Source organism: Toxotes jaculatrix, chromosome 11 (assembly GCF_017976425.1).
Source record: "Toxotes jaculatrix isolate fToxJac2 chromosome 11, fToxJac2.pri, whole genome shotgun sequence".
NCBI classification, from domain to species: Eukaryota; Metazoa; Chordata; class Actinopteri; family Toxotidae; genus Toxotes; species Toxotes jaculatrix.
This window is the reverse complement of record NC_054404.1, coordinates 25,884,612-25,909,361: the sequence shown is the minus strand read 5'-3', so window position 1 is coordinate 25,909,361 and position 24,750 is coordinate 25,884,612. Positions and strand designations below refer to the sequence as shown.

The 24,750-nt window shown below is 41.4% G+C and overlaps 1 protein-coding gene across 1 annotated transcript; it reads right to left on the bottom strand.

Annotated features, from left to right (window-relative positions):
- Positions 1-1,506: 1,506 nt before the first annotated feature.
- On the bottom strand, positions 1,507-22,971 carry LOC121189293. The gene is made up of 6 exons (XM_041049247.1): positions 22,935-22,971; positions 22,297-22,454; positions 12,929-12,975; positions 8,551-8,724; positions 7,897-8,102; positions 1,507-2,036 (listed from the first exon to the last, which is right to left on the bottom strand). Exons 1-6 carry the CDS (start codon positions 22,969-22,971, stop codon positions 1,507-1,509), a joined length of 1,152 nt encoding a protein of 383 aa, XP_040905181.1.
- Positions 22,972-24,750: the final 1,779 nt, after the last annotated feature.

The following is a 24,750-nucleotide window of genomic DNA, read 5'->3' as shown; positions in this document are numbered from 1 at the left end:
CCCATCAGCCATATCTTCTTGCCACAGAAACTTCAAAGACCCAGGTTTTCACCTTTTATATTGTCTTGGACAAAAAGCTTCTGTCATGTCAGTCATGTACATCCTTTGGTGCTTTTGATGAGCTGTTCAAGTCACATTTTGTTTTCAGTGTGAAGTATGATGACGCTCTCTCCAGCCTGTACACATTTTTGCAGACAGAGTAAAAGAGCTCAGAGCAAAGCTGTTAAACAAACCATAAGTAGCTTATTTAGCCAAAATGTTGAGATGTTTCCTCTGTAATTCATCCTTTGGTTCAGTGTTGCTTTTGTTCAGGAACCTCAAATGAATTCATGCCATGTATCCAGGTAAAAGTCTCTCTAGTTATTGTGGATTCAGGAGACATCTCACTAAGATACACAGCTCCATTGATAACACAAGTGTGTCTAACCAGATCCCTTTCAACAACGACACAGAGACAGTAAACAATTCTCAGTCTGTAACTGATGAAATACTTCATCTCATTTCCTAAATACTGAAGCAGCTCCTTCAGGTTCTACTCACAACAAAGACATGTGTGCTTCAGTTATAGCCAAGCTTTTGGGGAGTGGTGAACCAAATACTGTAGTTCTTTATACAACTGAAAATTTAGAGCAATCTGTCAATAAGGTTATCAAGCAGCTATCACTGGGAATGCCTGTCCTTAAAAACAGTTGAGTCTGGTCCAGTTAAAATGTGTTCAGTTGAAACACTGGATTTTTCTGAAGATATAACAGCATCTCTTCACCTTGATTCTGAAGCCATCGTCTGTGTCACACAGTGGGTGAAATGCTGTGGAGCTGAGTATCGTGTTGGACTCTTTGTGTGCACTGGTACTGATGAAAACATGAACCATTGTTCAGCAAAATAACATCAATCATTTTGCACAAAGTGTTTTTTGTTTTTAGTCCTCTCTCTACTTTTTGTCTTTTTCCTGTTTCCCTCTGTGACAGAGACCGCATCGCTGCTTCATTCATGGTTCATAACAAATAATTCCCCACTGTTTTCCTGTTTTCCTCTTCAACCACAATGTTTGAATTCACAGATGAAATTCAAATGCTCCTCTGTGGTCCAGCTCAGAGTCTACAATGCAAGACACCCCACTGATCTCTTTATTCATCCAATTCACCTAAACACAATTTTGTTCAAATCTCAAATCTCAATCAGCTCAGTTGTCCAAAGATTCAGAGAAAGACAAAACACTGATGTTCACAATGATGCTTTTAATGTGAAAGGACAAGATCATGATTAGAATCTTAAAAAAGTAAAAGTGAGCAACATTTTTCTTATAATATATATTATATATAATAATCGTAGCTTCCATCTTTAAAGGACTCGAAGAGGAAGAAGTTTACAAGGAATCATTTAGAAGAGTTTAACAAATAAAGTGCTTTAATACATGAATCTGAAAAGGTGTGTGTGAGTGAAAGAGACAGATATGTACAGACTGAACAGTGAGAGAGTTTCTCTAACAGGAGGAGACTCTCTCTGCTACACTCTACAGAGAGACACTGAGGAACCAGACGACCAGAGACTAAACCCAGGATACAGAGGTTCAGTAAATGTGGTGTTGAAGGTGTAGAGGTGGATCAGTGAGTCAGAGGAGACTCTGTAGAAGGACAGAGAGCCAGCAGGACAGTCCATATACACAGCTACTCTGTGAGAGACAGAGGAGGAGGAGACAGGTGTCTTTCTGTTATTGTGCCGAACAGAGTAATGACGATCAGAGCAGATCAGACTCCAGGACTGATCGTTCCTTCCAAACACACAGTTTTCTCTGTCTCCTTTCCTTCTGATTCCTCTGTAGCTCACTGATATATAAACCCATCCTCTCCACTCGACCTCCCAGTAACAGCGACCAGTCAGACCATTACTACACAGCAGCTGAGCACAGTGGTCAAATCTGTCTGGATGATCAGGATATGACTGATCCTCCTCCACACGTGTCACCTGCCTGTTGTTGTCAGACAGTTTGAGGATTCTGTTTACTGTGTTTGCGTCGATGGTGAGTTCACAGAAATCTGATGGAGAGAAGAAGACACAACACAGCTGCAGTTATTGATCTATCACCTGATCATTGATTGACACTTTGAAGATGGTTGAATGTGAGCTGCTTTGTTTTCAGGAATCAAATGAAAACCACACTTACACTTCCTCAGACCAGGTCTCAACCATCGGACTCCACCAGGCTCCACCCTGAAAGGAGGAGGGGGGTCAGACCAGCACGTTCTCTTTCAGCATGCAAACATGGACATTACATGGCTCTCATACATACCTAAGTCATGACAACCCAGAGTTGAGACCAGGAGGCAGAGTTGCAGTCCTACACGCTTCTCTGCAGTTTCTCTAGAGCTGTCACCCACCCTTGATTCTCATGATTCTTATTATTCCTACCATTCTAACGATTCCCTTTACCCTATAGAGACTGTGTCTTTTCCCCGTCGACAAAAAGTGCATAAATTAAAAAATGCAAGAGGTGTTATTCATAAAAACCTCAAAAAAATTTGTACTACAAAAGCATCTGAACCTAAAAACACCACAATCAGATGTGGGCTATTAAACATTAGATCTCTCTTGTCTAAGTCTCTGTTAGTGAATGATTTGATAATGGATCAGCAGATTGATTTATTCTGTCTTACTGAGACCTGGCTACAGGAGGAAGAGTATGTCAGTCTAAATGAGTCAACCCCTGCTAGTCATATTAATTATCACATTCCTCGAGGCACAGGCCGAGGAGGAGGAGTGGCAGCAATCTACCACTCAAGTTTATTAATTAATCCTAGACCTAAGCCGAAATATAGTACATTTGAAAGCCTTATCCTCAGCCTCTCACATCCAAATTGGAAGACAGAAAAACCAGTACTATTTGCTGTGGTGTATCGTCCACCTGCTGCTTACTCTGAGTTTTTGTCTGAATTCACTGAATTTTTATCTGATTTAGTGCTTAGTACGGATAGAGTAATTATAGTGGGCGACTTTAATATTCATGTCGATACCCACAATGACAGCCTTAAGACTGCTTTCTATTCAGTATTAGACTCAATTGGCTTTTTACAAAATGTTAACAAACCAACTCACTGTTTCAATCACACCCTTGATCTTGTACTAACCTATGGCATAGAAGCTGAATATTTGACAGTATTCCCTCAGAACCCTGTTTTATCTGATCATTCTTTAGTAACATTTGAATTTACAATAATGAACTGCACAGCATCTGAGAAAAAAATTAACTACTGTAGATTTCTGTCTGATAAGGCTGTTATCAAATATAAGGAAGCTATTCCATCTTTATTATCTCCACTGCCATGTGCCAGTTTTACAGAGGGCAATGACCTAAACGTTACTCCAGCAGATATAGACTATCTAGTTGATAATACTGCTGCTTCATTGCGTTCAACCCTCGACTCTGTTGCCCCTTTGAAAAAGAAGGTCAGTAATCAGAGGAAGCTAGCTCCATGGTACAATTCACAAATACGTACTTTAAAGCAGATATCACGAAAGCTGGAAAGGAAATGGTTATCCACTAACTTAGAGGAATTCCGCCTAGCCTGGAAAGATAGCTTTATAATGTATAAAAAAGCCCTCCGTAAGGCAAGAACTGCCTATTACTCATCATTAATAGAGGAAAACAAGAACAACCCCAGGTTTCTTTTCAGCACTGTAGCCAGGCTGACAAAGAGCCATAGCTCTGTTGTACCATCCATCCCTCTAGCTCTCACTAGTAATGACTTTATGAGCTTCTTTAGCAACAAAATAGTAGACATTAGAGACAGAATCCATCTCATCCTGCCTACAACTGTTAATGATGTAGGTATGTCCAGAACAGCATCTTTAGAAACATCTTCCAGTCCTGATTTGCCGTTAGACTGTTTCTCTCCCATAGATCTAGCTGAATTGACTTCAATAGTTTCTAAATCTAAATCATCAACATGTCTTTTGGATCCTATCCCGACCAGGCTTCTTAAAGAGGTGATGCCTTTGATTGGCACTCACATATTAGATCAAATAAATCTCTCGTTGGTTACAGGATATGTTCCACAGGCTTTTAAGGTTGCAGTTATCAAACCTTTACTTAAAAAGCCTTCTCTGGACTCTGACATTCTGGCAAACTACAGACCTATATCCAATCTCCCCTTTAATTCTAAAATTCTTGAAAAGGCTGTTGCATCTCAGTTGTGTGATCATCTACATAGGAACGGTTTGTTTGAAGTTTTTCAGTCAGGATTTAGAGTTCATCATAGCACAGAGACAGCACTGGTGAAAGTTACCAACGACCTTCTTATAGCATCAGATAATGGACTCGTCTCTATACTTGTCCTGCTAGATCTTAGTGCTGCATTTGACACCATTGATCATGGTATCCTATTGGAAAGATTGGAACATGTTATTGGGATTAAAGGAACAGCACTAGGCTGGTTTAAATCATATCTATCAGATAGATACCAGTTTGTTCATGTTAATGATGATCCCTCCATATATACCAGAGTAAGTCATGGAGTTCCACAGGGTTCTGTGCTTGGACCGATACTGTTCACCTTATACATGCTTCCCCTAGGCAATATTATCAGGAAGCATGGAATAAATTTCCATTGTTATGCGGATGATACCCAGCTATATTTATCTATGAAACCAGACGAAACAGATCAGTTAGCCATACTCCAGGCATGTCTTAAAGACATAAAGGCCTGGATGACCTGTAACTTTCTTCTTCTGAATTCAGACAAAACTGAGGTTATTTTGTTTGGTCCCAAACACCTCAGAAACAGTTTATCTAATCATATAGTTACTCTGGATGGCATTAATTTAGCCTCCAGTACGACTGTGAGGAACCTCGGAGTTATTTTTGATCAGGATCTATCCTTTAACTCACATATAAAACAAGTCTCTAGGACCGCCTTCTTTCACCTGCGCAATATCAGTAAGATTAGGAACATTCTGTCACAGAGTGATGCTGAAAAATTAGTCCATGCTTTTGTTACTTCTAGGCTGGACTACTGTAATTCCCTATTATCAGGATGTCCAGTTAACTCTCTAAAGAGCATCCAGCTGATCCAAAATGCTGCAGCAAGAGTACTGACTGGAATTAGCAAGAGAGATCATATTACTCCTGTACTAACTTCTCTTCATTGGCTTCCTGTAAAATCCAGAATTGATTTTAAAATCCTTCTCCTTACATATAAGGCCCTCAATGGCCAGGCTCCTTCATATCTCAAAGAGCTGATAGTACCATATCATCCTAACAGACTGCTTCGTTCCCAGAATGCAGGTTTGCTTATGGTTCCCAAAATCTCTAAAAGTAGAATGGGAGGCCGAGCCTTTAGCTATCAGGCCCCTCTCCTATGGAACCAACTGCCAGTTTGGGTTCGGGAAGCAGACACCCTCTCTAATTTTAAAACTAAGCTTAAAACCTTCTTGTTTGATAAAGCTTATAATTAGTCGTAGTTACAGTCCTAGTTATTTATTAAACTTATAGTTAGTCACAATTATCTCTATAGACAATGTTACAGTTAAGGATATAGCCCTTAGTAGGGCTGGCTCAGGCAACTGAATTCATCCCCTAGTTATGCTGCTATAGGCCTAGGCTGCTGGGGGACATCCCTTGATGTACTGCGCACTTCTTCTTCTTTCTCTTTCTCTCCTCAGATCCACTCTCAAATTTATTAGCCTTTATTACATGTCATTAACTCTGTGTCCTCTCTGTCCCGTAGTCCTGTGTTTGTTTCTCTCTGGTCTCTCTTTCTCTGTACCTTTCTGCAGGTACCTCTGGCTCCGGAGCTGCATGTCCTATGGTCCTGGCTCCACCCACCTGCTGCTGTTTATTGTTTACAATGATCTATTTCTAACATGTTTTAATGTTCCATTCTGCTACAGATAAATATTGGATTAATATTCTTTGCAAACTGTAATGTAAATAATTACCAGTCATGACAGCTTTTTGCCTCCGTGCTCTGTTTCATAATTCTAATCTGCTGAGCACACATTATCAAATAACTGTTTACTAACTGTAATGCAAATACTGACCCACATTGTCTGTATTATGCTGCATGTCTTTCTCCCCCTCTCCTCCATTCCTAGCTGTCCTGTCTTCCTCCTTTTCCTCCTTTCACCCAGCCCGGCCATCGGCAGGAGGGTCCCCCATCTGAGCCAGGTTCTGCTCAAGGTTTCTTCCTGTTAAAAGGGAGTTTTCCTTGCCACTGTCGCCTTAAGTGCTTGCTCTGGGGTCAGGCTCTGGGTCTTTGTAAAGCGCTTTGAGACAATTTTGATTGTGGAAGGCGCTATATAAATAAAATTGAATTGAATTGAATTGAATTGAATACACAGATGCTTTGATTATTCTGTTCATTCAGCAAAGACACAAAGGACCTGGAGTCCTTATCTTGGAATGATACGGAGCAAGAAGGTGACATGGAGGAAAGATTTCATCATTTGTCTTCTCCATTTGATATCACTTTTGGTGTCAGACACAACAAAAGATCTCAGAATGACAAGATCAGGATCTCAGAGAGGTTCAGCTGATTATTAATCATGGACATTTTAGAAGACAGAGACATGACCAGAAACCTGATTTCATTTCCTACTTGGTTTGAGACACTGGCAGATGAATGTCTCTGAGCAGTGTAGATGGTCTTATTATTGTTGGGATGTTATTATTAGTGTGTCAGCATTGAACAGGTATCTAAAGTCTTTGGGGTTGTTGTGGTGAAAGCACTCTGCGTTCTCAAAGTGGCTCTGTTGGTTCAGGAGCAGTTCAACCAGCTGCAGCTCAAATGTTTCCATGCTGGCTTTGTGCTGATGCAGCATGAAATCCAGTCTGAGAAAGTCCTGCTCAGGTCACAGAAAACAGCTGACCACACCTGATTTAATGATTGTCACATACTTTCTCCACCACAACCACCAACAGGAAGGACACCACAAACCAGCACAGAAACATTGTGGTACCGTATGTGGCTGGAGTGTCAGAGAAACTCAGGAGGATTTTCTCCAAACACAACATTCCGGTTCATTTTAGGCCCTGTAACACTCTGAGACAGAAACTGGTACATGCAAAGACAAAACTCCCAAAAACAAGCTAAGTGATGTCATCTATGCAGTCAAATGTAGCAAGGAGTTTTCCGACCTATACATAGGGGAGACCAAACGCCCGCTCCACAAAAGCATGGTCCAGTGTAGACGAGCTAACTCCTCTGGTCAAAACTCACACATTCACCTGCTTCTCGAGGAGAAGGGACACTCCTTTGAAGACAGTGATGTCCACATTTTGGACTGGGAACATAGATGGTTTGAAAGAGAAGTTAAGGAGGCCCTCTATGTCAAAACAGAACATCCATCACTGAAGAGAGGGGGTGGTCTAAGACACCAGTTGTCACCCACCTATAACGCAGTTTTGAGATCCCTCCCCAAACAACTAATCCATCCACATCTGGGCTCACGTGTCTCTAACAACTCACATGATGCTTCGTTTCTACGATCAACCTAGGTACCCTCAAATGCTAACGATTCCAGTTGAGGAAGCCCAGCAGGCGCCACCCAAGGTGTGAACGTTCCACCAAGTGGTTTCAATTGCTCTCAGAGGTACTGGGCGGGTTAGGGATGAGTTTAAATTTTTGGACTCTAACCAGTCTGCAGAACTGAAGAAGCTTCTTGGATGAGAAGTGAAACGTTTTAAAGCTTCAAACAAGAAGTCCAGTTGCCTTAAATCAGCCCCTAGGACACATAATTTCTCTTAAATATGACATACTGAATCATGATGAAACATGAGGATACTGATATCAGAATTAGAGAAAACTCCTCTTTGTGTTGTGTTGTTCAAAGCACTTCTGTAGAGATCTGTCATCAGCTGTGACACACTAAATGTTTCCAGCTCTTCCTCCTCTATCACACACTGTCTGTGAATGCAGCAGGCCTCTCCATACCTGAGGGTGTCCAGTCTCCAGTGTTGATTCTCCAGTCCTGCAGACAGCAGCTTGACTCCTGAGTCTCCTGGATGATTGTAGCTCAGGTCCAGTTCTCTCAGATGGCGGGGGTTGGAGCTCAGAGCTGAGGCCAGAGAAGCACAGCCTTCCTCTGTGATCAGACATCCTGACAGCCTGCAGACACACACAACATCACACAGGAACCCTCTGTCAACACCTGCTGGTCTGTTTTGTTGTTCTTTTTTGTTCATATTTTTGTTTTTTGTGAATTGGTTGGTCCAGGTTCAACGTATTTAAGGCAAGTTCCTTAAACATCATCTGTAGGATTAAAATCAACAACTGAAGCAAAAACAAGAGAAAATGATGAACAATTTTCTGAGTCTAGAAAGTTCTGCTGAACTTTAGTAAACTTTACTTTGAACAATCCTACACAAGTTGACTGTTTATCCACTGATGTAGATCATGTTATGTCATGTCATCATCTGCCGCTTATCTGGGTCCAATCCCAGGTTGCGTGGGCAACTCCCGCCCAGTCTCATTCTTTACCAACTGAGCTAACCCGGTGGCTGATGTAAATCAGATATGAGACAATCATCAGCTAAACAGGCTGATGGATCCTGACCTGAGAGTCTCCAGGGTACAGTGTGGACTCTTCAGTCCAGCAGACAGAAGATTCACTCCTGAATCCTGCAGGTCGTTGTTACTCATGTCCAGGTGTCGCAGACTAGAGGACTGGGAGCTGAGAACTGAGGACAGAGCTTCACAGCTTCTCTCTGAGAGGTTACAGCTGCTCAGTCTGAAGAGGAAACAATGAAGAAAAAGTCAAATAACATTTGTGTTGAAAGGACAATCAAAGGAACAAAACTCTGTTTGCTCTGCAGCTCACAGCAAACTAACAGACCTGCATTTGAAAACTGGGCCAAACATCAAACACAGATTTGTTGAGTGAAGCAGAAATATCAGCTATTTATCCACCTGTTAACCAATGAGGAGTTTCTACATTGATGATCATCTTTCATTGGCTCCGATTCAAATCCTTTCTGTTTTATTCTGAACAAGTTGGAAATATGTTAAATATGACACAACCAGTTATAAACAGATGTGCAATCAAGGCCATAAATATTTGGACATGATATGTTCTTTGGGCTCTCAGCACATTCTCTTTAAAATATAATAATGGATACTTCAGTCAAAGGATTTTACACTAAATATTAAATGTGAGGAGTTTGTTTCACTTCATGTGTATTTGTCCAGTTACTTTTGAACCACTAAAAGGACTGAATCTCCCACACAGTTCTTTCTATACTGATGTCAACCTTCTCAAATTAAAGCTGAGACTTGGCTCTTTAATGTAGGATCCATTATTTTAATTCAGATTCAATGGGCTGAAGCTCAGAGTCTGAAGAACAATAACTGTCCAAATACTTCAGGTCTTGACTGTAACTGTGTTAATGTTGGTACCTGATTTGATTTAGTTTGAATCCTCTGATAAAATTGTTTATTAGTTGTAAGTACAGGGCAGCTGTGTCTCAGCAGGTAGAGAGGTTTGTCCATTAATCACAGCTCTCCTCCTCAACATCAAGTGTCCTTAGGCTAAAAACCTCAACCTCAAACCAGCCCTGATGACCAGACCAGCACCTTGTATGGTAGCTGGCTGCCATCAGTGTGTGTGAATGGGTGAATGAGAGGCAGCATGTAAAGAGCTGTGGGTAAAAGTTCTATATAAACACAGTCATTTACGTTTTTATGTCGGTGGTAATGACACCCAACTACAGTTATCACATTATCCAATAACTGTTCACTAACTGTAATGTAAATGCTGACCCACATTGTCTGTATTATGCTTCATGTCCTTCTCCCCCTCTCCTCCATTCCTAGCTGTCCTATCTTCCTCCTTTTCCTCCTTTCACCCAGCCATCGGCAGGAGGGTCCCCCATCTGAGCCAGGTTCTGCTCAAGGTTTCTTCCTGTTAAAAGGGAGTTTTCCTTGCCACTGTCGCCTTAAGTGCTTGCTCTGGGGTCAGGCTCTGGGTCTCTGTAAAGCGCTTTGAGACAATTTGGATTGTGGAAGGCGCTATATAAATAAAATTGAATTGAATTGAATTGAATACACCAGTTGGAGGTCACCAAAATTAATGTAGAGTTGGTGTGTACATATGCAAAGACGATGTCAGACAATGTCTGGCTGTCGAGGTGGTGTTCAGCAAACGATGTGGGCTTTGTGGATTATTGGCGTACTTTCTGGGGAAGACCTGATCTCTTTAGGAGAGATGGCATCCATCCCACTTTGGACGGAGCAGCTCTCAATTCTAGAAATCTGGTTTTGGAGTTTATTAGAGGACCAAAACCACGACAACCTAGAGTTCAGATCAGGAGGCAGAGTTGCAGTCTTACACTCTTCTCTGTGCTTCCATTACAACAGTCACCCACCCAAAACCCCATAGAGATTGTGTCTGCCCCCTGACCACCTAAATTTATTAAATCAAAAGTAAACAAAAGAGGAGTTAGAAAAAACCTAATAAAGATTGAGACCATCTCGGCCAAAGTAAATGACAACTGGAGAGTTAAATGTGGATTATTGAACATTAGATCCAAATCTGTTTTAGTAAATGATTTAATTTCAGATTATCATTTTGACTTATTCTATCTCACTGAAACCTGGCTATGTCAAGATGATTATGTCTGTCTAAATGAATCCACTCCTCCCAGTCACTTTAATGCTCACGTTCCTCAAGGCTCTGGCGGATAAGGTGAAGTGGCAGCCATTTTCAACTCTAGTCTCTTAATCAACCCTAAACCTAAACTCAATTATGTCTCATTTGAAAGCTTTGTTCTTAGTTTTTTTTTCATCCAACCTGGAAAACATTACAGCCAGTTCAGTTTGTTATAGTGTAAATTAAGTTTAAGTTTAACCCTTTATTGGTCCCTCAAGGTGGGAAAATTTATTCTCTCCATTTAACCCACACCAAGTGAACGAAACACACACACAAGCATGCACATGCACTAGAGACGCTGTGGCAGGAGGCTTCCCTAGGAGGAGCCCGGGGAGCTGGGGTAGATCGCTGCCTTGCTCAGGGGCACCATGGCCATGGATCTAATGTTTAATAGCCCACATCTAATTGTGGTGTTTTTAGGTTCAGACAAATTGATAGTATTAATTGTTTTGAGGTTTTTATGAATAACACCTCTTGCTTTTTTTGGTTTATACACTTATTGTTGACGGGGAGCAGACACAGTCTCTATAGGATAAAGGGAATTGTTGGAATGGTAAGAATCATGGGTGGGTGACAGCTCTAGAGAAACTGCAGAGAAGCGTGTAGGACTGCAACTCTGCCTCCTGGTCTCAACTCTGGATTGTCATGACTTTGGTTGTCTAATAAAATCCGTCATATTTCTAGATATGAGCTGCACCATCCAAAGTGGGATGGATGCCGTCTCTCCTAATCAGACCAGGTTTTCCCCAAAAAGTTTTCCAGTCGTCTATGAAGGCCACATGCAAGAATTCAGAAATTAACCACAGAACATTGAAGTTAGCTTTGATTGGTAAACTAGGATAACTCCAAACACTCATGGATCATCATAATGTCAGCCTTCTACACACATCATCCAAATGTCACCACAACATTCACACAACTATTCATGTCAACACAGATTCATAACATGCTGCTGAGCTCAGTCAAGTCTGGAATTAGAAGATAAAGATCAAATCAGACATGTTGGACTCAAATCCTCTTCATCATTGAAGTTTTTACATGACCTTCTTCTTCCTGAACTTTGTGTAACTAAACAACATTAAAGGACAAATTCACATTTCCTGACTTCAACCAACAGTCAGATGTCACACATTGATTTAAAGAGTCTTTGGTGGCAGTCATCCTTCCTGTGGTCCACACTGACTGTGAAGTGGTCTCCTCCTAACACAACTACACTGTAAGAAATGACTTAATGAGTTCAGCTGTAGCTGAATGAAGCTTCATCAGTCTGACTCAGACAAATGTGTAGAAGAATACTGAATTCTCCCATTCTGCTCTGATATATTCAGACCTCTGTTCTTGGTTGAAGGTGTGTGTTTCCTGATTCTACTCTCCTCTACACCAGGAGAGAAAACACCTGCTTCTGACTTATGTCTTGGAGCATAAAAGGCAGAACCTCCAGACTGATCAACAGCTTCCTACCACAAGCTGTTAGAGTACTGAACAGCTGAATCACAGACATATCCACCATTACTAACTCAAAGACAGCTTAAATGGGTGTTTTACCCAGCACTGAACACTTTAATACTTGACAGTGTACAATACAATGACAGTTAAAGTGCCAGTGCTATGTCCACTGACAATCTTGCACAATGGGCGTCTTGGGGAGGGGGTTGGGGTCTTAGGGGTGGAGGGTCAGGGCAAGGGGGGCTGCTTGCAGGGATTGAGTGTGTTTGTTTTTTTTTTCTTTAGTATTTACTTAGTATTTTATTATTATGACTTTTACTTCTTTTGTTTTTTTTTTAACTTCACTCTGTTGAACCCAGGAAACACTGTCTCATTTTGTCTGCACTGCAGTTGTATGTACAGCAAAGTGACAATAAAGCCTGATTTGATTTAACACAAAATATAAAAAGACTTTAAAGGAGCAGTGAGGAGGATTTAGGGGGATCTATTGGCAGAAATGGAAGATAGTAGAGGAAGTAGAGTTTAATCACCTGAAATGTGAATTTGATTTATCAGGTTTACATGAAAACAAAAAGACTGAAAATAACATGAATAAATGAACAAATGAATGTAGAATGTAACAGTTACTAATAAATAAACAGAATAAATAAACGTAACAGCAATAATCACAACCAACTGAAAAATCGACATTTAAAACATCTCCAGAAAAACACACAGCTGACCTAAACATGATAAAACTATTATGAGAATAATGAAAATAATTTCATACTGTGGATATTTGAAAAAACTAAACCACTAATCTACACTGACTGATAATGTTAAAGATCATGTCTGGACTTACACAGCCTTTCTGCAGTTCCACACAGCTGGGATCAGTCTCCGTCGTCCCTCCTCTGATGTGTTGTACTTGTTCAGGTCCAACTCATCCAGAACCTCCTCTGACATCTGCAGAACGTAGGCCAGAGCTGAACAGTGGATTTCAGACAGTTCCTTCTCTGATCTGTTCTCTGACTTCAGGAACTCTTGGATCTCCTGATGTACTGAGCGGTCCTTCATCTCCATCAGACAGTGGAAGATGTTGATGCTTCTGTCAGGAGAGATATCATCTCTGTTCATCTCCTTCAGGTTGTTAATGGCTCTCTGGATCGTTTCTGGTCTTTTCTTTTTCTTACCCAGAAGGCCTCCTAAGAGTCTCTGGTTGGACTCCAGAGACAGGCCATGAAGGAAGCGAACAAACAGGTCCAGGTGGCCATTTTTACTTTGGAGGGATTTCTCCATGGCATCCCTCAGGAGGATATTGAGTGATGGGTAGCTGCTACTGTTATTTACAAAATTCTTATAAGTTTTCCAGATAAAATCCCAGTGTTTGTCATCTTGTCCCAGGAAAGTCCTCAGCTCTGTTGTCTTCCTCTCTGTGTAACAGTGGAACATGTAGACTGCAGCCAGAAACTCCTGAATGCTCAGATGAACAAAGCAGTAGACTGTTTTCTGGAAGATCACACTCTCTCTTTTAAAGATCTCTGTACAAACTCCTGAGTAAACCAAGGCCTCTGTGACATCAAGACCACACTGCTCCAGGTCTTCTTGGTAGAACATGATGTTTCCTTTCTCCAGATGTTCAAACGCCAGCCTCCCCAGCTTCAGAAGAACTTCCCTGTCAGCCCCCGTCAGCTCCTGTGGGCTGGTCTCATGTCCCTCATCATACTTGTGCTTCTTCCTCTTTGTCTGAACCAGCAGGAAGTGTGAGTACAGGTCAGTCAGGGTCTTGGGCAGCTCTCCTCTCTGCTCTGTGGTCAACATGTGCTCCAGAACTGTAGCAGAGATCCAGCAGAAGACTGGGATCTGACACATGATGTGGAGGCTCCTGGATGTCTTGATGTGTGAGATGATTCTTCTGGACAGCTCTTCATCACTGGATCTCCTCCTGAAGTACTCCTCCTTCTGTGGGTCGGTGAAGCCTCGTACTTCTGTTACCCTGTCAACACATGCAGGAGGGATCTGATTGGCTGCTGCAGGTCGGGAAGTTATCCAGACCAGAGCTGAGGGAAGCAGATTCCCCTGGATGAGGTTTGTCAGCAGCACGTTGACAGATGACTTCTGTGAGACATCAGACACGACCTCCGTGTTTCTGAAATCCAGTGAAAGTCTGCTTTCATCCAGGCCGTCAAAGATGAACAACACTTTACAGACAGCGAGCTTCTCTGCTGTGACCTTCTTTAATGTTGGATGGAAAACGTGGAGCAGCATGAGAAGACTGTACTGCTCATCTTTGATCAGGTTCAGCTCCCTGAACGAAAGCAGAACCAGCAGACTGATGTCTTGGTTTTCAGAGCCCTCTGCCCAGTCCAGAGTGAACTTCTGCACTGAGAAGGTTTTTCCAACGCCAGCAACGCCATTCGTCAGAACGACTCTGATGCGTCTCTGTTGGTCAGGTAAGGCTTTAAAGATGTCGTGGCACTTGATTGGAGTGTCATGGAGGGTCTCCATCTTGGAATTTGTCTCCAGCTGCCTCACCTCATGTTGGGTATTAACCTCTTCACTCTGTCCCTCTGTGATGTAGAGCTCAGTGTAGATCCTGTTGAGGAGGGTTTCACTTCCTGTTCCATCAGTTCCTTCAGTCACACGTTCACATCTTCTCCTCAGACTGATCTTATGTTCATCTAAAACCTCCTGCAGACCACTATCTGCTGAAAATCTGCTGACACAGAAGAAACAATGTCAGACTAAAGAAAGAGAATCTGAGAATCTGCTCATTTCTTTCATCAGCTGCATAAAAACTAAAGACAAGCAAAGAAAAGCTTTTTCATTTAGTGGTATTTATGATCATCTTAACCCTTTTAAACCTGCCATAGAACCAAATCCGCCAGAACATATTTTACATTTTTACCTGCTGTGGTGCCACATATTTTTCTAAATACAGAGATGTCTTAGCTATATCCCTCAAAATTAGAAATATAAAAAAGCTGCACAAAATAATTTTAAACCACAATAAATTTGAGTGTATTCATTGGCTAGTTTTTGAGATACACTCAAATTTATAAACTAAGACAAAAACAAAACGAACACCCGCTATCTGGATTATACTAGTTTTATTGTGTGCGCTGTTTATGGATTTTTTGCGACTTTTTACTGGTTTTCTGCACACCCACTCGTGGAAGAGAACAGCTCTCTGAGACATGTTTAAAGTTTGATATGTAAGTGTTACTCCTCCGGTTTAATATGCAAAAAGAATTATTGCTCTATCTTATGTGGTTGCAGTTTTACCGGCATTTAAAAATTGATATGCAAAAGAGATCGCCAGCGCTCCCGTTGGTTTAACAGGGTTAAATGCCAAAGCTGTGTGATAGAACAAATGACTCTGTATCAAACCACAGGTCCTGTTTTCAGACATGATGACATGAGCAGACAGATGTACAGTCTTACTTTGTACAGTGCTGCTCTGACTGACTGTCTGCAGTCCAGCTCTTGTTCTGGATCTTTCTCTCAGATTTTATATCTTATACATTTTCCAACAAATATTTGAACTTACTGAGATACTCTTGGATGTTTTGGGTGGATTACTGTGTTGGGATTCTTTCAGGCTCCGATAATGTATTTTATCTTGGTGATGTATTGAGTCCTATCAGCTCATTGTCATGTTGACCATTTAACTCATGAAGACCCTGTAGGGTCAAAGGTTTTCCTTTTTCAGTCTGATCAAACTTTTTTGGGAGCTACAATCCAGTGTGAGGACATTCTGCTCCTTTCCAACAGTCATTAAATCCCAGAAACCTGACAACAAATGATTTTAGCAGCAAGACCTGAGCTGAGACTAAATGTTCTGTTGATTGTTGTGAATAAATATCCAGATTTGGTTCACAATGTCTAGAAGCTATTAAGGGCTCACATGTGTAAATCGTTAAAAAGTGGAACCTCTGACAGGTCTACAGACTCTGGAAGTGGCTCAGACTCGTGTTCATACACCAACTCTCACAATGACAGAGACTGATAAAACAGTAACATGAGAAAGCTCTGCTTTATAAATCTGGTGAAAAGAGTGTGTGTGCATATTTCTGTCTTTGTGTGGACACACAGTTTTATGGATCTGGTCCCTGGTGTCTCCCTGTTTCCTGCAAATATGTCTGAGAACTGAATCATCCTCAGGTCAGTTTGCACTTGAAACAGTCTCTTACTTTGTGTCTGAGGGTCCAGGTTCATGACTGGATCCTGGAGGATTAAACTGTTTGGACCAGTCACTCTTCATAGACGGACAGCTGGATCCTGGAGACTCTGCTCTCAGTCTGAGGTCCTGTCCTCTGAAAACACAAACACATTTTTATTCATATCACATCAATCACTGATAAATTGTCTGAGGACAAAGTCATTCTGGGAACTCTCAGCTGACGTCCTGCAGCAGCGTCACCATGTAGCACTGAACACTTCACTGAAGGATGGAAGCAACACACCAGCATCCATAAACAACACTGTTGTGTCAGTTAATCATAAAATATGTGCAGTTTCCACATGTTGATGACCTGACTCACATTAGCTCTAAAGAACTGTAGTGGGAATATTTTGATCTGTGGATTTATCTACATTTGGTGCTGTGTGTGTGTGTGTGTGTAGGTGTGTGTAGGTGTGACAACTGCAGGACCTCAACACACTGAACACTGTTACAGCCCAAAGTTCACAGGTTTGTAGCAGTTCTCTTACTTTGTGTCTGAGGGTCCAGGTTCATTACTGAAGGCTGGAGGATTCTCTTTGGACCAGTCACTCTTCACAGACAGACAGCTGGATCCTGGACACTCTGCTCTCAGTCTGAGGTCCTGTCCTCTGAAAACACAAACACATTTTTATTCATATCACATCAATCACTGATAAATTGTCTGAGGGCAAAGTCATTCTGGAAACTCTCAGCTGACGTCCTGCAGCAACTTCACTGAAGGATGGAGGCAACATATTAGCATCCATAAACAACACTGTTGTGTCAGTTAATCATAAAATATGTGCAGTTTATCTACATTTATCTACGTTTGGTGCTGTGTGTATGTGTGTGTGTGTGTGTGTGTGTGTGTGTATTGATGAAGATGAAGGAACATGTCACCCAGTGTAACAGTGTGGTTCACTGATGTGTTTTAATATTTTCTGGCTCAGAGGAAACATTTATTGGTTTATTGGTAATAAGAAAAATATGGAAAGTCACTGAAAGTAAAAAATGTTCTTTAGTCAGATCATTTCAAAAGAAACAAGCAGCCTCAGCAGTCAGTATTAATACACTGATGAGCCAGAAGAACCAGGGAGAACTGATTATCTGTCGACACTATGGCAGCTGTTACAGGCAGAGACGACAACTGAAGGACCTCAACACACTAAACACTGTTATAGCCCAAAGTTTGGAGGTTCACAGGTTTGTAGCAGGTCTCTTACTTTGTGTCTGAGGGTCCAGGTTCATTACTGAAGGCTGGAGGATTCTCTTTAGACCAGTCACTCTTCATAGACGGACAGCTGGATCCTGGAGACTCTGCTCTGTCCTCTTCTTCCTCCACACAAACACTCATCTTCTGGACTTCAGTCAATCTGAGAAGGAAACCAGTAAAACAGACTGTGAGCTCAGACACAAAGAATCAACCAAGCACACGCACACCAGACTTGACTCATTTAATCAACTGATCACAGTCTTCAGACAGTTGATAGGTCAAACTGCTCTTCATTGGTTGGAACAAAAACCTGCAGCCACACGGCCCTTTGTGGAACAGTTTGGACACCCCTGGTCTATACCATATATATCAACGCACACACACACACAAACCCTTCAATAAAACTAACTGAATTTTACTCTCACACACTAATTACTATTATCACTGACTATTTCCATATCAATATTATCAACAACCTTGTTTCAAGTGATTAAACCGTTAAAAACACTAAACAGCCTACAGCATCTTCACTTTAATAATCAGTGTTTATCATAGGAACAGACAGCTGCAGCTAACATATTGGGCCTCACAGTAACATTAGCAGTCGTGAGTTTCTCATGTAGCTTCCACACAAACTCACACTGTTCTCTACCATAACACACATTCTCTCCATTGCTACAGTCTGCTGAGCATCTAGACTCTAGATGCTTTTTAGATTCTAAAAAGACACGAGTACTGAGCTCTGTGCTCTGAAGGCCTGCAGTAGTTTTCATGCTTGCCCTGAACCAAGTTTGTTTGCTGCCATCTTGTTTTCCAGTTGATTTGTAATCCTACTTTGGTAAATTATAGTTTGTTGTTGGGAAATATTTTAACACGCTCAAAAGCAATGCTCATATCCCTGCAAAAGGCCATGTATGAGCATGTTATGTCCACCAATGACTCCAATCATCCCCACAGGAAAACATCCCGGAGGCAGAGCACGGACTCATCTGTCCAGACCTTAATGTCCCTGATCTTTTTCTTCTCCCTCTTTAAAACAGTTTTATATGTGGGCAGCAAATGCACACAGCTGTCATCAGAGGAGCCCAAAGGAGGGAGAGGAAGAGATTTGTAGGCCCCCTGTATCAACCCATAGCACAGGTCCCCTGCCTGTTCGGACAGGAGACATACTGGTTTTTAAATGTCTCCATCATTTGTCCTGTAGAAATATCAGCTGCTCCTCCACTGATTGGCTCTTCTTTCCTCTTTCATATCTTTCACACACGATTCAGAGACGACCATTTCCATTCACTGACACACAGATGGACTGAGATCCACTGATTTTATCTGACAATCTGTTTGTCTGCAGTGTTTCTGTAGAAAATGACTTGATGAAACAAGCTGCAGGTGATTATTCCACACAAAACAACTGAGACTCAGTTCATTTCTCCTCAATATTATTCCAGGGGCCCTTTAAGGGGCACTTTTCTGCCTTTTCTAATAGTAAAGTCTGAACTATATGAAGCAGCAACAACAAACCAAACCAAACCAAACAGCAGAGACACAGATAGACATCAATAAAAACAGCAAATATGTCCTGACAGACAGTTTTTCTGTTTGTACTGTGACCAGCCACAGAGATATAATCACCTATCAGAGCCGCTGAGATGCTTTATTGTGAGAGTATTTATGGATTTGGGTCTTTATCATCTAATTCATCAGGTAGAGTTTGTCCTGATAGGACCAGGAGGCCTCTGACTCTGTGGATGGAGTGTTAACTGTCTCTCTGAAAATCACATAGAGCCTGAAAAACCCTGTCAGTCCCTCTGAGCTCAGTCCCGTAGAGTTCATCTAATGACAGAGAAAGTCAGAGCTGTTCTCCAGCCGCTGTCCGGCCGAGCTCAGACCGCATTTAGCGGCTCAGACTGCGGGAGAGCAGCGGCTCAGGTCCGCCTCCTCCACAGGCTGATTCAGGCAGGAAAAGCTGCCTTCAGTCAGCAGTAAGTGGAGCCACAGACTAACAAAGGCTCCGTGTTCAGCTACTGACCATCAGCTCACTCTGCTTCTACTCTGACTCCACCGCTTCTACTGCAAATATCCACACAACATGGCGGAAAATGACGGACCTCTTCGTGCCTCACCTCGACTATAGGTTGACAACTCAGAGTCTATACAACTAAACACCACAACGCGGTATAAAAATAACACTACAACATCGAAAAATTCGTACAATAGATAATTCAGGTAACTACAGGAAGTGTTGAGAGTAAAACATTAAAAGTGCGGACATTTACCTTCAGACAGAGAAAATCATCTGCGCCACAAACGGTTAAAGTGAAAGTAAACTTTCAGGAACCGTGGAGTACAGTGATGGGAATTCAGGGTTTTTTAAGAGAGCCGCTTCTTCTGGCTCGGCTCACTAAAAGAGCCGACTCTTTCGGCTCCCAAATGGCTCCTCAGATTTTTTTGTTGCTTAAATGAATTTATTACTAAAATAACGTAAAATTATGTGTAAATTTAATTACTAATGTACAAAACATACATTATGTATTTATTTATTATAAGTGTTTATTATTTATTATGGCTTGGCTAAACATTGATTATCAGGAAATATGCTGTAAAAGAATTTAGTGGGGACTGTGCAATGTGTAAAATGGCAACAAAGGTGACACAGGATATATCCAATAAACAGTGATGGTCATAGATGAGCTCTGGACTAACGTACAACGAGGGTATGCACTGTAAAATATTACAACAGTGTTATGAACTTGTAAAAAATAATGATGTAAAAAATAAAAAGCAGCAGATGTATTGTAAAGTGGAAGTTAGGCTGCACTGTTAAAACACAGCAACCAGGGTGACAATGTGGAAAACATCACAAGGGAAAGGACTGTGAGAAATATGTGATGCAGTGTGAAAATGAAAACGACCAATGACAACATCAGCAGTAAAAGTATTATCAGCAGCCAGAGGATTCACAGTAAAACATGAAAAACTGGGTGAAACCAGGTATACACTGTAAAAATGACAGATGAAGCTGAAAAACTCTTTAAACATTTTTCAAATAAACTTCACAGCTTCTTGTTTTAGTCAGATTTCAGCTACTGGTTTTCATTCATCTTTTCTGAGTCTTTTTTTTTTTAAGTTTACTTTTAAAATTCATTGATTCGAAGCTCAAACTCTTCAGAGTAGTCAGAAGCTTTCTAACTCTGTGAACCTCTGAAAGACAGTTTGACAAGTTTCTACCTTTGTTTTTTCTCAGATCTTTCAGATAAACTATGGCAGCATTTTAGTTTGAACTCAATCAGCTCAGTTGTCTCAAGATTCAGAGAAAGACAAAACACTGATGTTCACAATGATGCTTTTAATGTGAAAGGCACAAGATCATGATTAGAATCTTAAAAAGTAAAAGTCAGCAACATTTTTCTCCTGCAATAATCGTAGCTTCCATCTTTAAAGGACTGGAAGAGGAAGAAGGTGTGTGAGAGTGAAAGAGACAGACATGTACAGACTGAACTATCTGTTCAACAGTGAGAGAGTTTCTCTAGCAGGAGGAGACTCTCTCTGCTACATTCTACAACCCAAACCCAGGATATAGAGGTTCAGTGAATGTGGTGTTGTTTTGTAATCTGAATGCTGGCCCTCAGAGCTCAGAGCTGAGGCCAGAGAAGCACAGCCTTCCTCTGTGATCAGACATCCTGACAGCCTGCAGACACACACAACATCACAGAGGAACCATCTGTCAACACCTGCTGGTCTGTTTTGTTCTTTGTTGTTTATATTTTTGTTTTTGGTTCTGGTCCATTTTGGTCCAGGTTCAATGTATTTCAGGCAAATTCCTTAAACATCATCTGTAGGATTAAAAAAAAAAATCAGCAACTGAAGCAAAAACAAGAGAAAATGATGAATAACTGAGTCTAGAAAGTTCTGCTGAACGTAAAATTTACTTTGAACAATCCTACACAAGTTGGCTGTTTATCCACTGATGTAAATCAGATATGAGACAATCATCAGCTAAACAGAATCAGAATCAGAAAACTTTATTGCCAGGTATGTTACACATACAAGGAATTTGATGTGGTGTTGTTGGTGCAAGTTTGAACAAGAAAAGAAAGTGTTAATACTAAAGGGTTGATGGATCCTGACCTGAGAGTCTCCAGGGTACAGTGTGGTACAGTGTGGACTCTTCAGTCCAGCAGACAGAAGCTTCACTCCTGAATCCTGCAGGTCATTGTTACTCAGGTCCAGGTGTCTCAGACTAGAGGACTGGGAGCTGAAAACTGAGGACAGAGCTTCACAGCTTCTCTCTGAGAGGTTACAGCTGCTCAGTCTGAAGAGGAAACAATGAAGAAAAAGTCAAATGACATTTGTGTTGAAAGGACAATCAAAGGAAAAAAACTCAGTTTAACAGACCTGCATTTGAAAACTGGGCCAAAAATCAAACACAGATTTTTTTTTTTTAATTCTGTTTTATTCTCAACAACTTGGAGACATGACAGTTAAATTTGACACAATCAGTAAGTACTTTTCAATTCAATTCAATTTTAAGATAAGACTTTCTTGATTCTACAGCGGGGAAATTTACTTGGTAGGCAGCTTGCAAGAAAAACAGAAAAAAAGTGCAGAAAAACAAGAAATGTGCATGCAATTCAAGAACAAAAATGTGCAGAAAAAATAAGGTATCTAGAAAGTTGAGTTAAAAAAAAAAAAAAAAAAAAAGAAGAAGAAGATGGCGCCAGTGTGTGTGGCCAGCCGTCGATCACTACAAACTTTATTTGTGTTTTTGCTGTTTTTTACAATTGTCATCCAAAAAGCAGACTGCATTTTAGTGTACGATCGCCAGACGCTTCTGGATCTGCGTCTTTATGCCGATATTTCGGCTGAGTTTCATCAGGATGATCAAAATACGCTGCCTCCATTTCTTTCCGGGATCCCAGCTCACCTTTGCCGCACCCCAGCAACCTTTTCTACAGGGAAAAAGCGCCATCGCCACTGGGGGAAACGAAGCGGTAGACTCGTGAGGCTGAAGACCTGGTTGGGGCATCTCTCTGTGAGCTCCAGGGCTGAGCTGATGGACTTCCATCCCCTTTCCCCTGCCGCAGGTCGTTCACTAGAGTCTGTAAACATCTGTTTGGTACCTGTCATCAGACCGGATGCCCCGTTTGGACCACGCCGTCCCCGCTCCACTCGACCACGTCAGCAGGGAGTAAACCCCCAGAACCTGCGGCCTCTGTGCCGGGCTCCACGGGCTTCCCGTATGCCTCAGTCAGCCAGAGATGACGCGCACCCGCTCCGTTTTGCGTTGCTGAACGCTCGTTCCATTGCGAACAAGACTTTTATTCTAAACGACATTTTTAGCAATGAGCGCTTGGACTTCATGTGCCTGACTGAAACCTGGCAGCGCGAATTGGATTATACTCTTCTGAATGAACTGTGCCCCCAGGACTGCTCCGTGTTCGGCACTGCTCGTACTTCCGGCCGCCGAGGAGGAAGACTCGCTCTCGTCCATCGGGATCGTTTCCCCTGTAGACTAACGAGCCAAGACTCTTTCAGCTCGTTTGAGCTCCAGATGACAAAAGTTGGAACGAGTCACCCTTTTTATTGTATCCTAATTTACAGACCTCCTGGTCCTGCTCGTGTGTTTTTAGATGAATTTGCTGAATTTTTATCTTCTATTATCAAACTGGAGTCAGTGCTAATAGTTGGTGATTTTAACATTCATGTTGACAATCCCTCATGTAATATTGCCTCAGAATTAATAACCCTAACTGATTCTTTAAACTTGACACAACATGTTTCTGGTCCCACTCATGAGAAAGGCCACACTCTTGACTTGGTTTTCTCCTTAGGCCTGAGTATTGACCAGATTTATGTTAAGGACAGCCTTGTGAGTGATCACTGCTGTATATTATTTAACGTACTTTTTCCACTTTTACCACTGTCAAGTACTATTGTTTCTCAACGACGCATCATAAATCAGTCTGTCATAGAGAGGTTTTCAGAGTCATTTGATCCTGACTCATTCGTGAATGAGTGCAATGATGTTGAATCATTCGTTCTGTCTTTTAATAATCACTGTCTGTCACTTTTAAACAAGGTAGCCCCTGTTAAACAGAGTATTATCTCTCCAGAAAAATCATGCCCGTGGATACAGGAGGACATTTGCTCTTTTAGAAGAACTTGCCGTAAAGCAGAGCATTTATGGAAATCTACTAAGCTGGAAGTACACAGACTGCATCTTAAGGACTTGGTTTCCTCATTGAACGAAATGATAAAACAAGCCAGATCTGCTTATTTCCGACGGTTAGTCCTATCTAACAAAAATAACCCAAAATTTCTTTTTGAGACAATTAATAATATTGTCTCACCTCAAGCATCTTAAATTCAAGTGGACTCAGCATCGGACTGCAACAAACTCCTTTTTTATTTTGTGAACAAGGTTCAAGATTTAAGGGCCAACATCTGTCCATCTGAGGATGTCCAGCCCAGAATTTCTTTGCTTCCATTTCATACTTGGTCCACTTTCTCACCTGTTACGCTTGAGGATATTCAGTCATTGATAAAAAAGATCAAACCTTCTTCATGTCCTCTAGATTTTATCCCCACATCTCTGTTTTTAAAAGTGTTTGATCAAATTGGCCCTTGCTTGGTGGAGATCATTAACCTTTCTTTACGAACTGGCTCTGTTCCCAGCTTTTTTAAACAGGCAGTTGTAAACCCCATTTTAAAAAAACCAAATCTAGATCAATCTGACCCAAAAAATCTTAGGCCCATTTCCAAACTACCTTTTATGTCCAAAATTTTGGAAAAAGTCATGGCTGAGCAACTTACCTCCTTTCTGGAAGACCATGACTTGTTTGATGATTTTCAGTCCGGCTTTCGTAAAATTCACTCCAATGAGACTGCACTTCTAAAAGTTTCAAACGATGTACTGATGGCCGCAGACTCTGGCCAGTACACAGTCTTAGTGCTGCTGGACTTGACAGCTGCGTTTGATACTGTTGATCATACTGTGTTTTTAAATCGCTTACATGATGATTTTGGGCTCTCTGGGTCAGTACTAGATTGGTTTGCTTCTTATTTCACTGGCAGAACTTTTAGAGTTGCAGTAAACAACTTTATGTCTGAGCCAAATGACCTGCCATGTGGGGTACCTCAGGGTTCAGTGCTAGGTCCCATTCTATTTATGTTATATATATTCCCTCTTGGAAGGTGCATAAGTCTGTTCAAAAATGTGTCCTATCACTTTTATGCGGATGATATTCAGTTGTATTGTTCTTTTTCTGAA